The 13,280-nt window shown below is 60.4% G+C and overlaps 1 protein-coding gene across 3 annotated transcripts in view; it reads right to left on the bottom strand.

Moving 5' to 3' along the window:
* The window catches only part of NAP1L4 (nucleosome assembly protein 1 like 4), a 33,474-nt gene extending 24,634 nt beyond the window's left edge, over positions 1 to 8,840 (bottom strand). For 2 of the 3 annotated variants that reach the window (XM_028515377.2, XM_036029852.1), the window contains exons 1-2: positions 8,758 to 8,840; positions 337 to 367 (exon numbers count right to left, since the gene is read on the bottom strand). In XM_028515377.2, the coding sequence (XP_028371178.1) occupies positions 337 to 350 (14 nt within the window). In that variant the 5' untranslated portion in view covers positions 351 to 367; positions 8,758 to 8,840. The remainder of the gene's footprint in view (positions 1 to 336; positions 368 to 8,757) is intronic. The other variant, XM_028515376.1, reaches the window with a different exon arrangement.
* Positions 8,841 to 13,280: the final 4,440 nt, after the last annotated feature.

Genomic DNA, 13,280 nt, shown 5'->3' with positions numbered 1-13,280 from the left:
ACGCCACACCCCAGTGGGACCCTCGGCACGAGCCACAGGACAGACCTCGCCCTGGGCCACAGGGGCCAGGACGTGAGGTGGGTCGGGTGGGTCGCAGGGTTCACCCGGCGGTGCTCCAGCCAGGGGAGCCAGAGGACCACTTCCCACCAGGGTTTCAGCCTCCGAGTCTGAGGCGCGTCCCTGTGGCAGCAGCTCTTTAAGGGGCTCAAGGACACAGGGGGAGGGGGAGGGGAGAGCGCCCCTGGCTAGAGCATCTGAGACGTTTGTGAAGTGAAGCTTACCTGTTGCTCGTCAACTAACACTGAAACTCCAATAAACAAAGTCCATTTGGCTTACCTGTTATCTGCCATCTGAATGTTTTTGTCTCCTAGAAATTAAAGAAGAGTTGTAACAATTAACATTACTGAACACTTACAAACAAAAATAAATTGGCAAATGCATTCTTTTATCAGCGTTCCCCACACAGAAGCGACCCACTTACTGGGAGGGGCAGGGGACTTTCTGGGGTGACGGGAATGTCGGAGACTGCGAAGTCGCTTACCTGGACGCGCACACTAGTCAGAACTCATCAAATTACACACTCAGGACCTACGCACTGCAGTGTGAGTACACTTTACTCATAAAAAAGTTCTCTTGTTGGTACTAAAATGACAAGACTTCAGAATAAAAACCACCAATTCTGATCTGCCTCATCTCTAAGTTTCAGTAACAGGGAGGTGTATGTACGCAAGACCGATTACTTCAGAGAAGTTCAGAGCGCTCCCTGGTGGGCGCGCCGCCGCAGGCTCCCTCTGCACACTCTTGTCCGCCACGGCAGGCGCGGTGCCGGTGTGAGGACGCGCAGCACACCCCGCGTGACCCCCTCGCCAGGCTGGCAGTCCACCTCCAGCTCAGGGGACTTGCACCTGTGGACATCGGCTCGAGGTTCTGGGACGAGCACTTTTTAAAGAGCACTTGACAATGAAATGCCAAAGCCCCACCTAAATGCAGAGAGCCCTTACACGAAAAACACAACGCAACCTTCCTAACAGAGGTTCCTCATCTCGGACACAGCGAATGCCCCTCGGGTCTCTCTGAAGGTCCGCTCCGGGCTGGCTCCAGGCTGGTCCCCGCTCAGTCTCGTTTGTGGCCACTCAAGCGCCACCCAACCCCTCAATCACATCGCTTTCAGGTAAAACAAAAACCCTTCATGTTTCATAAAAACAGCTTCAACTGGAAACGATCTGCAACTCAACCACATTTTCCATTGGTAATTTTGTTTCAAAATAATACATGTGAATTATTTTTAAAGTTCAAAATACTACATTAGTTGTTACACTATCTCATTTCAAACTAAATGAGTTAAGGGAGGAGATGAAAGCCATTCAAACAAAAATAAGCAACAAATGCAACAAATACTGTAACAGCTGGGCTGGCCAAGTTAGAGCAGCGCCCCAACGGGCTTTCCAGGGTCCCTGAGCCTCCCCCACTCCAGGCACCCCCCCAGGAACCCCAGTCCCCACACCTTCCGGCCCCGCCTCCCCACGCTTACTCCCAGCTCACGCTGCTCCGCAGGCGGCAAGGACACACACAGACCTGCAGTCACAGGGTTCCCAAGCATACTGTCTGCTCTTCCACATAAATGCGCAGTAGTGTAAGGCAATCTGATGTGCGTGGAGTGAACATACTTCCCACTGACTAGCTATTAAACACCGAGGGTTCCCCCTCTGACGATGTCTACGTCACCCCATGTCACTCTTATTTACGACAGCAGCAGGACTGCTGGGTCGGAGGTATGGGTGCTTACACACCAGCCCCAGCTACGACCCGGCCACCTAGTTAAAGCTCTCCACAGTCTAGCCCAGGGGTCCCCAAGCCCCCCGCTGTGGACCAGTACCAATCTGTGGCCTGTTAGCAACCTGGCCACATAGGTCAGCAGCAGCAAAGAAGCTTCCCTCAAATTACTGCCTCCTGTATCCCTGCCTGCCATCCATGGAAAACTTGTCTTCCCAGAAACCAGCCCTGGTGCCACAAAGGTGGGGGCCCGCTGTCTCGCACCCCACCCGAAGCCCCTCCCCAGCCCCCCACACTGACTGCTGGGAGAAGGCGCTGCTCTCATGGGGCACCGTCAGCGCCGGCTTATTGGACAGACTCTGGAGTTCACCACCCACCCAACAACCACCGAGCCACACCCAATCCCACCGCCTCCTGTGCCCGCAAGGGGCCTCCGTGACAGCGCCTGCCTACACGGGACGCTCTTGGCGGCTCGCCCATGGAGGGAGGGCCCCCAGAGCACAGGGGAGGACACGGAGGCTGGGACGAGGAGCCGCTGGAGCCGAGACCACCTGGCTAGTAAGACGCAAACGTGGGTTTCTGCCGACCTAAAGTAACGGGGGTGAACGGAGGTGAGCTCGTGCTCCCAGAGACAGAGTGCACTTGGGAACAGCAGGGGAGCCGCAGTTTGGGACAGGCAATTGGGTCAGGACCACTGCTTTTTGGGGGTAAGATTTTATGTTTTATTTCTTTATTTTTAGACAGGGAAAGGGAGGGGAAAACAGAGAGAGAAACATCAATGTGTGGTTGCCTCTCACATGCCGCCCCCCCTCCCCCTGGGACCTGGCTTGCAACCCAAGCATGTACCCTGACTGGGAATTGAACTGGCAACCCTCTGGTTTGCAGGCCGATACGATGCTCAATCCACTGAGCCACACCTGCCAGGGCATGACCGCTGCTTTTATGGGCAGAGGGCAAAGGGGGAACACCCATGCAGGGGCCTGCGGCAAGTCCGCGGGCTCATAGGTGGGGAGAGGTCCCGGGCGGTGCTCATGGGTCAGGGAATGTCTCCATCTCCCGTAAACCAGGCACTCACACGACACCAGTCCCCAGTCTGTCATCTTTCCGAGTGGGCATGTGTGAGATCCTCCATTTCACGCCTCGCTCCACTTTAGACTAAAATCCGCACATTTCACACCCAGACCCTCCTGACCTACCCCTGCCGCCACCACCCACTTCACCCCCTGCAGCCACTTCCACCTGCCCCACTCAGGACCGGGGACAACAGCTGACATCTCCGATCTCCGTCAGGGTCAGACCAGGACCCTGCAGGTCAGCAGCATCCCCAGACACCCACTGCTGAGAAGCAGCATGCAAACGCCCCTCCCAGCCTGGACCGCAGGTGGTCCGGGGCCCGAAACAGCGTCTGGCACAGGCCAGAGAGGTCTGCTTGCCTTCCCTTGGGCTGACACCGCTCCAGCCCAGCGGACCGCCGCGGTCCACTGATCAATGTCCATCTGTGTGAAGGCACGGGCTATTTCTCAATCCCATTGTTGGTGACATTATGGCAAAAGTTAAATTAAACCAGACACAACATTCTCAATAAATATATAAACAAATAAATAAGCTAAATCAAGGACAGAGGAAAAACAAGAGACCGAGTGTAAGGAATGGGGAAACGGCAGCAAGCCCAGCACTCACTGTCTGGGGCAGAGCAGGCCCACGATAAACGGCCTGCTTGTGACCTGGGTTTCAGTCCTGTCCCCGCGATCTCTGAGGTGTGTGGTCTCGGGTCAATGCCCATGAACTAAAGACGGAACCACACGCATGAAGTGCTGTGCCCAGTCCACGGCCCATCCGGGTCTCTCTCTACGCTCTTAACTGCAACGTGCTCACAGAGCGTCACGGCCATCGCTCCACATGAAACCGCCCACCGGCTCACACACTGCTCCCTGCACCGACGGAAAGACAACGCAGGGGGCATCACAAACGAGACGCGGTTCTCTTGGTCAGGTTCCCGCAGCACAGGGGTGGGGTGGGAGGTGGAAAAGGCAACCTAGTCAGAATATGAAAGAGATACTAGGTAAAAGAGTATTCTGAAATTTCCAAAGGAGGCAGCAGCAGGCCCTCCGTGAGCCCGCAGCTCAGTGTGTGCCGGCACGCGCGCGTGCACGTCTGCACAGGCTCCGCTTTCTGTCATGCCAGATAACTCCCGGTCCTACCCACAGTCAGCTTACTTTTACCCCAGCAATACACCTCTTTTCACAAGGAAGATTTTTTAATTTTTGAAGCAAATTATCCAACGTAATGTTAAATTCTTCATTTCAAACTGAAAACATCTAGTCTACAGCTTAGAGTAATCGTATCACTTCAAAGTGGGCCACCTTTGAAAGAAGCCGTGAGCTGGGAATATAACCTAAAGTTTATGCCTTTATCGTGTCTCAAGTCAAAAGTCCTCAATGCCAGGAGACGAGTGAGTGATGAACTTAGATGGAATCAGTGCTTCCTCGAGAATGTAGAATCCTGCCCGAGTCTGTGACTCTTACGAATCAGGGCGGGGCCCCAGAAACCCTGCGGCAGCATCTCTGGGTTCAGAGAGAAGGACGCGCACTCTGACCCTGGCAACCTGCACAGTCTCGTCGGCCCCGGGGCCAGGCTCAAGCCTCCAGCGGCACTGCCCAGGTCACCTAAGGACCAGCCGGAAGGGACAGGGGAGCCCCCTGCTCTAGGAAGGAGCCAGGATCCCCCCGGAGGGCATCCCATGCCTCCACCCAGAAAACCTGGCCGGTCCACGCAGCCCTGGGACAGCCCCACCTCGTCCGTGCTGCTCTCGTCAGCAGACCCTTCACCTGGTCCAGCACCCCGTTCCCTGGCGTTAGGAGACAACCGGGTGGAAATCAGTGTGCCGGAAGGGAAGTGAAAGCAAGTGCAAAAACCCAAATCACCCAGACAAGTTCCCAGAGCGGGGGTAAACATCCCTGCCGAACAAAACACTCCCTCCACTTGCCCCTGTAACCTCCCACCAACCAACCAGAGAGGCCCAGGTTCTGGACTGACACAGTCTTGGAATCATGTTCACACTGGTTTCAATCACACGTAATGACGTAATCTAATACATGCCCGCCTCCTTCTCTAGGCATTTATCAAAAATTTTAATTTAGCCCTGGCTGGTGTGGCTCAGTGGATTGAGCACCAGCCCGTGAACCAAAAGGTCAACAGTTTGATTCCCAGGCAGGGCACAGGCCTGGGTTGTGGGCCGGGTCCCCAGTAGGGAGTAAGAGGCAACCACACACTGATGTTTCTTTCCCTCCCTTCTCTCTCTCAAAATAAATAAATAAGTAAACTTAAAAAATTATAAATAAAAACAATCGCATGCACGTTTACAGAGGAACTAAGACTGGCAACTAGTCAGTTAATGCAGCCACGTGTCAGGTATGAGCGTGCACCAGTTTTGTCTGTGTGGAACCACCGCTTTTGTGACCCACGGGTTAAGAAAAGAAAGGATGATCGGTTACGCCTGTCTTACCCCCTGAAGTGCAAGCCCCACCAGGGCAGGGACCTGTGCTCGTGCCCAGCACAGCGATCCCCGTGCCCAGCACGGGCCTGGGCAGGCCACGGTGGCCAGGCGGTGGCTCGCTGCCTCACTCACCTGCTGGCCCACTCCCGGGAGCCGAACGACAGCCCCTGTGCTACCTGAGTGCGGCCAGGCTCCTCCCACACAGTTTTAAGACACAGAGGAAGCCACCCTGCTTACGAGACGCGGAGCTGCCACCAGACAAGGGCGGGCAGCCTTTTCAGAAACCTGCTCGAGGCCAAGCCCTGTTTTTAGGAAGAATTCAAGAACCTACTTCCTCCCCTTAACCAAAACACTCTTTTTACTGAAGGCACAGCAAGTCTTCATTGGCTATGGCTCCAACTTCCTCCTCTGCTCCCTGCAACTCACTAGACTCAACTGAGAAGGCAACGTTTCAAGTTTTTCTTACTACAGGCTGGAGTTCAAGACCCTGCCGCCCCGTCTACACGGCTTTTCCCTCCCCGCCCTATTTAAAACTGCACCCCCAACCCTTAGGACCTCTCTCTACGTTTCCTCTCAGAAGCACCTACACCACCCAGCCCGTCCGTCTCTCGCTGTGTGTGTGGGGGGGGGGAGGGGGGGTCTTCTGTCTCGTGGCGTGACAGCTCAGCGCCCAGAACGAGCACCCGGATGTGCTCGGGGGTGCCTACTTCGCTGTAACCAGGGAAACAAGGAATGCTTTAAATCAGAATACACTGCATTCTTACAACCTGTCCACATAACGGCTTAAAGCGTAGAGACGGCACTCCTACCATAAAACGATGAAAAAAGCCTCATCTTGTTTCTGGCCTTTTCAAGCTTTTGGGGGGATCATAGTAATAAAATGCACGGAAGGGAGGCACACTTCAGCTACAGTAGCTGACAGAGCACACTTGTAAGAAGAAATGGAAGGCCACACACGGTCAGGACCAAGAGGTAAAGATCACAAAGGGACCTTTCGTAGTTTTCTCACTGCAAAAACGCACCGCCTCTCCAGTTACTGAGTGCTCGTGAAACTTAAAGTTCAATGGCAAACAGAACAGTGGCCCTGCTTTCTCTCAAGAGGGCAGGGCAGGAGACCAGTGGCTGTCAGATAACAATTTAAAAATCTACGCCACCACCAACTACTTCTTACAAACGTGTAACAATCCGACACAAAGTTTCCACTGCCCACCCGGAAGGGTCTCCCCAGTTACTGTGGGTGGGCTCGTGGAACGTCTCACAGCCGCAGTGCAGGGAGGCCAAAGTGCGCGAAGGCCCCCCAGGAGCTCACAGCTTCTAACGTCGTCGTGCGAGGGAAGGTCAGCCTTTTGCACCGGATGCCTACAAACACCTCTCGCCGCCGCCGCCGCACTTCCCGCGCCGGCCAGCAGCGGGCGCCCGCGCGTCGGCTCCACGTGCAGCCGGATTCCGCCGATTTCGCGCAGCTGAGGGTCTCACAACCCAACTCAAACCGCTTCATCTCTGGAAAATCGTGACCTGCCCCTACAGACAAAATCCCTGAACTCAGAATTCCACAGAAGAGCCTAATGATCTAAACGGCCAACTCCCACACTGCAATACCTGTACATTTTTAGAGGCCAAACAACCCTAAAAGTAACTTTAGGATTCTGTTTACTGAGGCTGTCAAACCAACAACGATAATCAGTTACTGAAAATAACTCCTGTAATTTCTCCAACCACTATTCTGCACTTGTTCTGAAAACAACGCAAAAGTCAGAGAAGTGGTCGGATGTTAGGACGCAGCGGCGCAGGCCACCGACTGACACTCGGGCCAGGCGCCGCGAACCCGCGAGCGGTGCCGGGCGTCCAGGCCCGTGCTGCGGCGCTGAAATGACCACTACCCCGTATTATAACTAGCTATTCTGAGAACAATGATCGTCCTCATAGCTTGAAAACAGACCTTAAAACTCCAGTGAAAACGTCCCCAAGGAACCTCGGGAAGGTCACAATTCCTGCACCACTTTGTCTACAGAACGAGGCCCTTCTGTCCCTCTCGCTCTCGAACAAACTGGGCTTTGGAATCGTAGGTGTATTAACCAGCAAGCTCTTATCTTCACTGATGTTTTCAAGTCTCCCAGTAGGACAACTGTCCTTGTCCCCAAACCTGCAGATCAGCTCACGAGCGGAGAAGACTCGTTTTGGGGGCTTCCTTCTCCGGCCCGGCCTGCGCTGCAAAGGGGACCCCCACGCGCCTCCAGCTGAACCTCCGGAGGATGCCCCGGCCCCGCCAGCCGGCGCGGATCCATTTCCAGAATCCACGCGGGCACGGTTAGCGGACCCACGGGAGGACGAGCTGGACACGACCAACCCACTCGGGCGCTCGCGCACCGGCTCCGGCGCGTTCACGAGCGGGCACAACTCGACCGGAAAACTTTCATCCCCTCTAAGGAGGCGGCGGTGAGGCCGAGTTCGGCTGCCGGCGGGCACCCCCCCCCGGCCCCGCCTCCCGGACAAGCCGCCCTCCCGGGCGGGGGCGCGGCAGCACCCGCCGGGCGCCTCGGAAAGGCTGGCGCGCGGGGACAGGCGCCGCCCCAGGTGTGCACGGTTACGGCCGCAGGGAGGCAGTGGCTCCGGGGGACAGGCGTCTGCCCGGCCGGGCCGAGCACGCGCTCGAAGCACCTGCACGAGACACCCTCCACTAGCCCGGTTTCACCGGGGCCGCGCAGGACGGCGCAGCCGGCGGTCCGGAGACCGGGCCGGGGGGACCCGCACGGGAGCCACGCGGTCCGGACGGCCCCCGGGGGCTGCCGCCGCCACCTTCCGAACCGGAAGACACGCAGGAAACTTTCCTTCCCGGAACGCGCTCGGGCGCCTCACTCCGCCTCCGGGGAAGGCGCTACTTCTGTCTCCGAGGGGCTGGAGGCGGCGGCGCAGCAGCCCGGCCGGCCGGCCGGCCGGGGCCCCGAGCCCGCCCTGCGGGGTCCTCCCTCCCCGGCCCCCCGCCGCAGCCAGGAGGCACGCGCGCGCCGTCTCCTCGTAAACAGACCAACCCCCGCCCGACGCACGTCCGGAGCCGAGCCGCCGAGGTCGCGCCCCGCTCCCGCCTCCACCTCCGGGACGGCGCCAGCGCCGACAACAAAGGCCCGCAGGCGGCTCCGCGCTCCCCCGCGAGCGGAGGCCAGCCCGCCGGCCCCGGCTCGCTCGGGCGGCACGGGAGGGGCTCGGCCAGCGACCTTAACCTTCCCGGGGACGCCGCGCGCGAACAAAGCTGCTCCTGACCTTCAGGGCCGCGCCGGGGGCGGGCGGAGCGGGGAGGGACACCCGCCGCCCGCCGGGCCTCGCCGCGAGCCCGCCGCCGCCCGCCCGGCCTCGCCGCGGGCCCGCCGCCGCCGCCGTCCCCGGCTCCGCCCTTGCCGCCGCGGCCTCCGGGGGTGTCCCCCGGCCCCCGACCCCCGGTCCCGCCGGCCACCCCAGGGCGCCGTCACCCGGCTGAGATCCCGCGTCCGCACCTCACGCCTCCTGCGGCAGTAGCGGCGGCAGAGGCTTCGCTCGCTCCTGGGACTGCGCCGCCGTGGCCGCCAACAACGCTGTTTCCCATTGGCCGAGCCCTCTGTCTCCGCCCTCCTCGAGAAAGGCGGGCTGCGATTGGGCTGCCTCCGCGCAAGTCCACTACGCTCCGGCGCCGCGGGCGAGGACCAATCAGAGGCTCGCCGCGCTCCGACCCCGGAGCCGAATGCAAATTTGGTGAGCGACGCCGGCGGAGGCGCGCGCTCGGCCGCCCGCCCACCCGCCCACTGTCCTTCCGCCTCATTGAGGGGCGGGGGCGCGTGGAGTCCACGTGGAGGGCAACCCACCCGAGCGCCCTCTCTCCGGTCCCGCGTGGGGCCCCCGCGCCCTTCCCACCCTTCCGCTTCACCTTCACCCCAGTAACGCGCCGCGCTAGCTCAGCGGGCTCTTCCTGTCTCCAGGACTGTGCCCGTGGGGGTCCTCGCACCCACGCACGCAGGGTGTCCCACCGGGCAGCGCCAGCCCCGCGCTTCTCAGCGCTCGCGCCTGGCGCCGGCTCGGGTGGACCCCTGCGGGCCAGGGAGCCCCGATGCGGGCGGGCGCAGGTGCCGCCGGGGTCCGGGCGACCTCACGGTGTGTAGAAGAGCGCTGAGCTAAGGACATCCGGAGTGGGGTGACATTTGGGTTGGAAAACCGCATGCCCAGGCTTCGGCTTCTGAGCGCTCGTTTCCACGCTCTCCCTGAAATTGGGGCCTTTCTTTTTTATTCATGCTCAGAAACTTTCCTTTGCGTGGGGTTGCCTTTGAAACAGTTTCTAATTTCTCGCAAAAGTGTGCCTTCGGCCTTGGCCTGTGTAGCTCAGTGGATTGAGCGCGGGCTGCAAACCAGAGGGTCGCCGGTTGGATTGCTAGTCAGGGCACATGCCTGGTTTGCAGGCCAACTCCTCAGTGGGGGGCCATATGAGAGGCAACCACACATTGATGTTTCTCGCCCTTTCTCCCTCCCTTCCACTCTCTCTAAGTGAATAAATTAAAAATCTTTAAAACAAAAAAGTGTTCCTTCCTGTGCTGTGGTGTCCTGTGGCCTGTGGTGTTTAGGGGGTGGGCGTGTGGAGGCCCCTGGTCGATGGGCTCAAAGACACAAGGTCAGGTGGCCAGGGGGCCCCAGGGCATGACCCACACCTCTGAGCCTTGCTGCGGGTGCAGCTGTGACTCCTACTTACCTTACTTGGATCTTAGGATTTTTCTGTAATGACCCGACTTTGCTATCAGGCCGGGTGGGGCAGAGCTGGGGGGAAAGTAAGTATTTTCAAGTTGGGAGGTCTCTCCTATTTAATAAAGGCTCAAATCCCGGGAGGAATCCGGCCCTGCTCAGACATTGGGAATTGGTGCAGTTGGCATGGAGCTGGTGGAGCCCCTGTGGGAGCTGCCCACCCCCCACTAGTGGCACTTGGGAGGCCCCCTGGGGTGGGCAGAAAGCTGGGCCCGGTCTCTGGGGGATCCAGTGAGGGTAGTGGACTGGCTGTGGCAGTGGGGCTTTCCCTGGGTCCTGTGGCCGCCCACCTTCCCAGGGAGTTGGCAGGGAGGTGGGTGGCCATGTCCACACGAGGTCTGTCTGTGTCAGTGTTGAGAACGCTGTCTCAACTCCCACAGCAAAGCGCCACAAAGCGGGGGCCTTAGAAAGCACAGGAGACGCGGCTTCTTGCCAGCCCAGAGGCGAGGACAGAGACCTGAGGGGTTGCAGGGCTGGCCTTCCGCCGAAGGCCCCAGGGGAGGGTCCTTCCAGCCTCTTGCAGCTTCTGGGGCCCCAGGCGTGCTGGCAGCCACATCTCCCCAGTGTGAAGACCACAGTCTTCACATGGCCTCGTGTCTGTCCCCCTGTGTCTTGAGGAGACCCCAGTTACTGCATTGGCACACACAATAATGGCCTCGTTTTAACGCCTGCAAGGACCCTGTTCCCCCACGCCCAGCACACAGGTGCTGGGGGTGAGGGCCGCACCCATCCCTGGGGGCCACCGTTGGGCACGGTGAGGCGGTCAGGTGTCCTGGCCAGCAGGCCACACAGCGGTGAACAGCGTGAGGATGCAGGTAGCCCTGGGCCGGCCCCCGGGGCCCAGACCCCTGCTCTCCCAACGCTAGCAGCATGGCTGTGGCCAAGAGCCTGTGCCTCCATCTCCCCACCTGTAACCCGGGGGCACTTGGGGGCCTGCTTAGTGCGGCTAGGGGAGAGTCGGAACAGCCCCGGGCCAGCAGCCGGCTTGGTGCAGGTGCCAGCTGTTGTGACCTCCCCGCCAGCACAGTGAGGGGAGGGGACTAAGTGCCTGAGGACACAGGTCGGGAAGGGGGTCGTGGAGCTGAAGCCCAGGCCTGTCCTTTAGTGCCTGTCCCCCAATCCCCAGAAGTCTGTCCCATGTGCCGCTGAGCCTGCATCCCACCCCACCTAGGTGACACCTGGTCCCCACTGACCCTGGCACTCCAGATGACTGGTAGCAGCCACCACGGGGCCTATACGCTGAGCCCAGGGCGGCACTGGGCCAGAGGGCTAACTGCTAGAGAGAGGCCAGGCCTGGGAAGGTGGAGCCCACACCCTCTGGCCTGCCCCTCTGGGGATCTGATGGGTTTGGCAGGAGACCCCTTTCGGGGGATTGTGGGTGAGATCCAAGTCCTCACCCATGTTTTCCCTTAGTGGCTCCTGCCTGTCATTGCAGCCCAGCCGGATGGTCGCCTCCTCTGAGAGGCCTTCCCTGAACACTCCCTCACCGCGCCCCCCACCTGCCCCGCTTCACTCCCTTGGGGTGCCCCGTGCAGGCTTTCCGGAGCGCAGGCATGTTCACACGGCTGTGTTGTCTGTCCCTCCCCGCCCTGTGTCCTACCCATGCCCACCATTGTTGGAAGGAAGAGGGCCGGGCAGGCTGGCACCCAGGGCCCAGTGGGAGTGGGTCAGCAGGGAGGGTCGGGGTGGGCACACCATCTGGGGCAGAGAGCCCGGCGGAGGCTGGGAGGCGAGCGGCAGTGTGTCTGGGACTCACAGAGCGGCCCGTGTCCCCGAGGAGAGCTCTGGGGGGCCCTGCCCCGAGGGAGGTAAGCCCGGGGAAGGGGCCCGGGATGCGTTTGCAGGGCAGGGATTCGGGGGAGCAGGACAATGGCAGGCGATGCCGGGGCAGGCTGTCCTGGGCGCCCTCTCTGCAAGTGAAGGGGGGGGGGGGTGCCAGGCACAGCGACACCAACGTTGCCATGCCAAGCGGTCTACCTGGGCCTGACCCTCCCTCAGATCCTGGGCACGGGGTCTGGGGGTCCCTGGCAGGGATGGGAGCAAGGGCCCCACACGGCCGGCTGTGCACGGAGCGGCCCGCTCCTGTCTCAGGGACTGAGGCTGCAGTCCTCACCCACCCGTGCTCATTGTGACTGCTTTTGACCTGTGTCACAGCCTGGAATGGGTGTATTTAAATGGAGATTTAAGCCTTCGGATATGTGTTTCTGTTAAAGAGAGCAAAACACAAGAATTGCTGTCTCCGTGGGTCCCCCGGGGCGGCCACCCTGCACCCCAGTAGCGGGGCGGCTCCATCCACAGAGGGGTGTTCTCCCCAATCTGGATCCGGGTGTCCCAGGGCCTCGCTCCCTCTGGAGGCTCCAGAGGGGGGTCGGGCCTCCCCCGTCCAGCTTCCGGGGCTCAGGGCACCCCTCCGGCCTCTGCCTCTGTGGGCATGTGTCTCCTTACAAAGACCCCAGTTGTGGGACTTGGGGCCCAGCCCCCTCCAGCATGACCCCTTTTCAACCTGACCACGGCTGCGGGGACCCTGCTTCCAGGTAAGTCACGTTGCAGGGGACAGTCTTCACCCCGCTCCCAGTGTGCGGGACGTTGTGCGTGAAGGCGCCACCCCACCCTGGACCACAGGCTTCGGGGACCCGCCGAGAGGCTGCTCCAGAGCCCCAGGCGGCGAAGCTGGTCCCCATTTTGCAGGACACCCGGAAGGCAGGAGCAGGCTCCCGCCCCACCCTCAGCACACTTCCACTCCGAACGGCGCCCTCGCCTCTGCCCCAGGTCCTTCCACACACACGGAGCTCTGCTGAGGCCAGGGCCTCGTCTTCCTCGGGGTCGCCCAGTCCCTCCGTGACCGCAGCCCTTTCCAGTCGTCCCGGCAGCAGACAGGTCTCTGCTGGGCTGGGTCCTGCTCAGCTGGGAGCTCCTGCCCTTCACCAGCCAAGGCCCTTGTTTCCGTGGTTTGAGGTCACAGCCCATCCTCCTGCCGGGGGGGCGTCCCTGCCACCCCCATCCTCCACGCTGCCCACCAGCATGCAGGCCAGCTCTGACCGAGCCACCCTGCTGCCCCACACCCTTTCATAGCCCCCTACTGCCCACCCTCGAGATCGGAAGAGGCAGGCGGGGCAGATCAGTTTGACGACAAGCCCGCAGATGGTGATGCTAAGGGTGACCAGGGCTGAGAAATGCTTGGAACAGAGCCCCACCCCCTCCCGGGGGGTGGGGGCAGCCCAAGGCCTCTGGCCACATGAGTTTCATCTTCCCA

This window comes from Phyllostomus discolor, chromosome 6, assembly GCF_004126475.2.
Source record: "Phyllostomus discolor isolate MPI-MPIP mPhyDis1 chromosome 6, mPhyDis1.pri.v3, whole genome shotgun sequence".
Classification (NCBI taxonomy): Eukaryota; Metazoa; Chordata; class Mammalia; order Chiroptera; family Phyllostomidae; genus Phyllostomus; species Phyllostomus discolor.
This window is presented reverse-complemented; position numbering and strand designations above follow the sequence as displayed.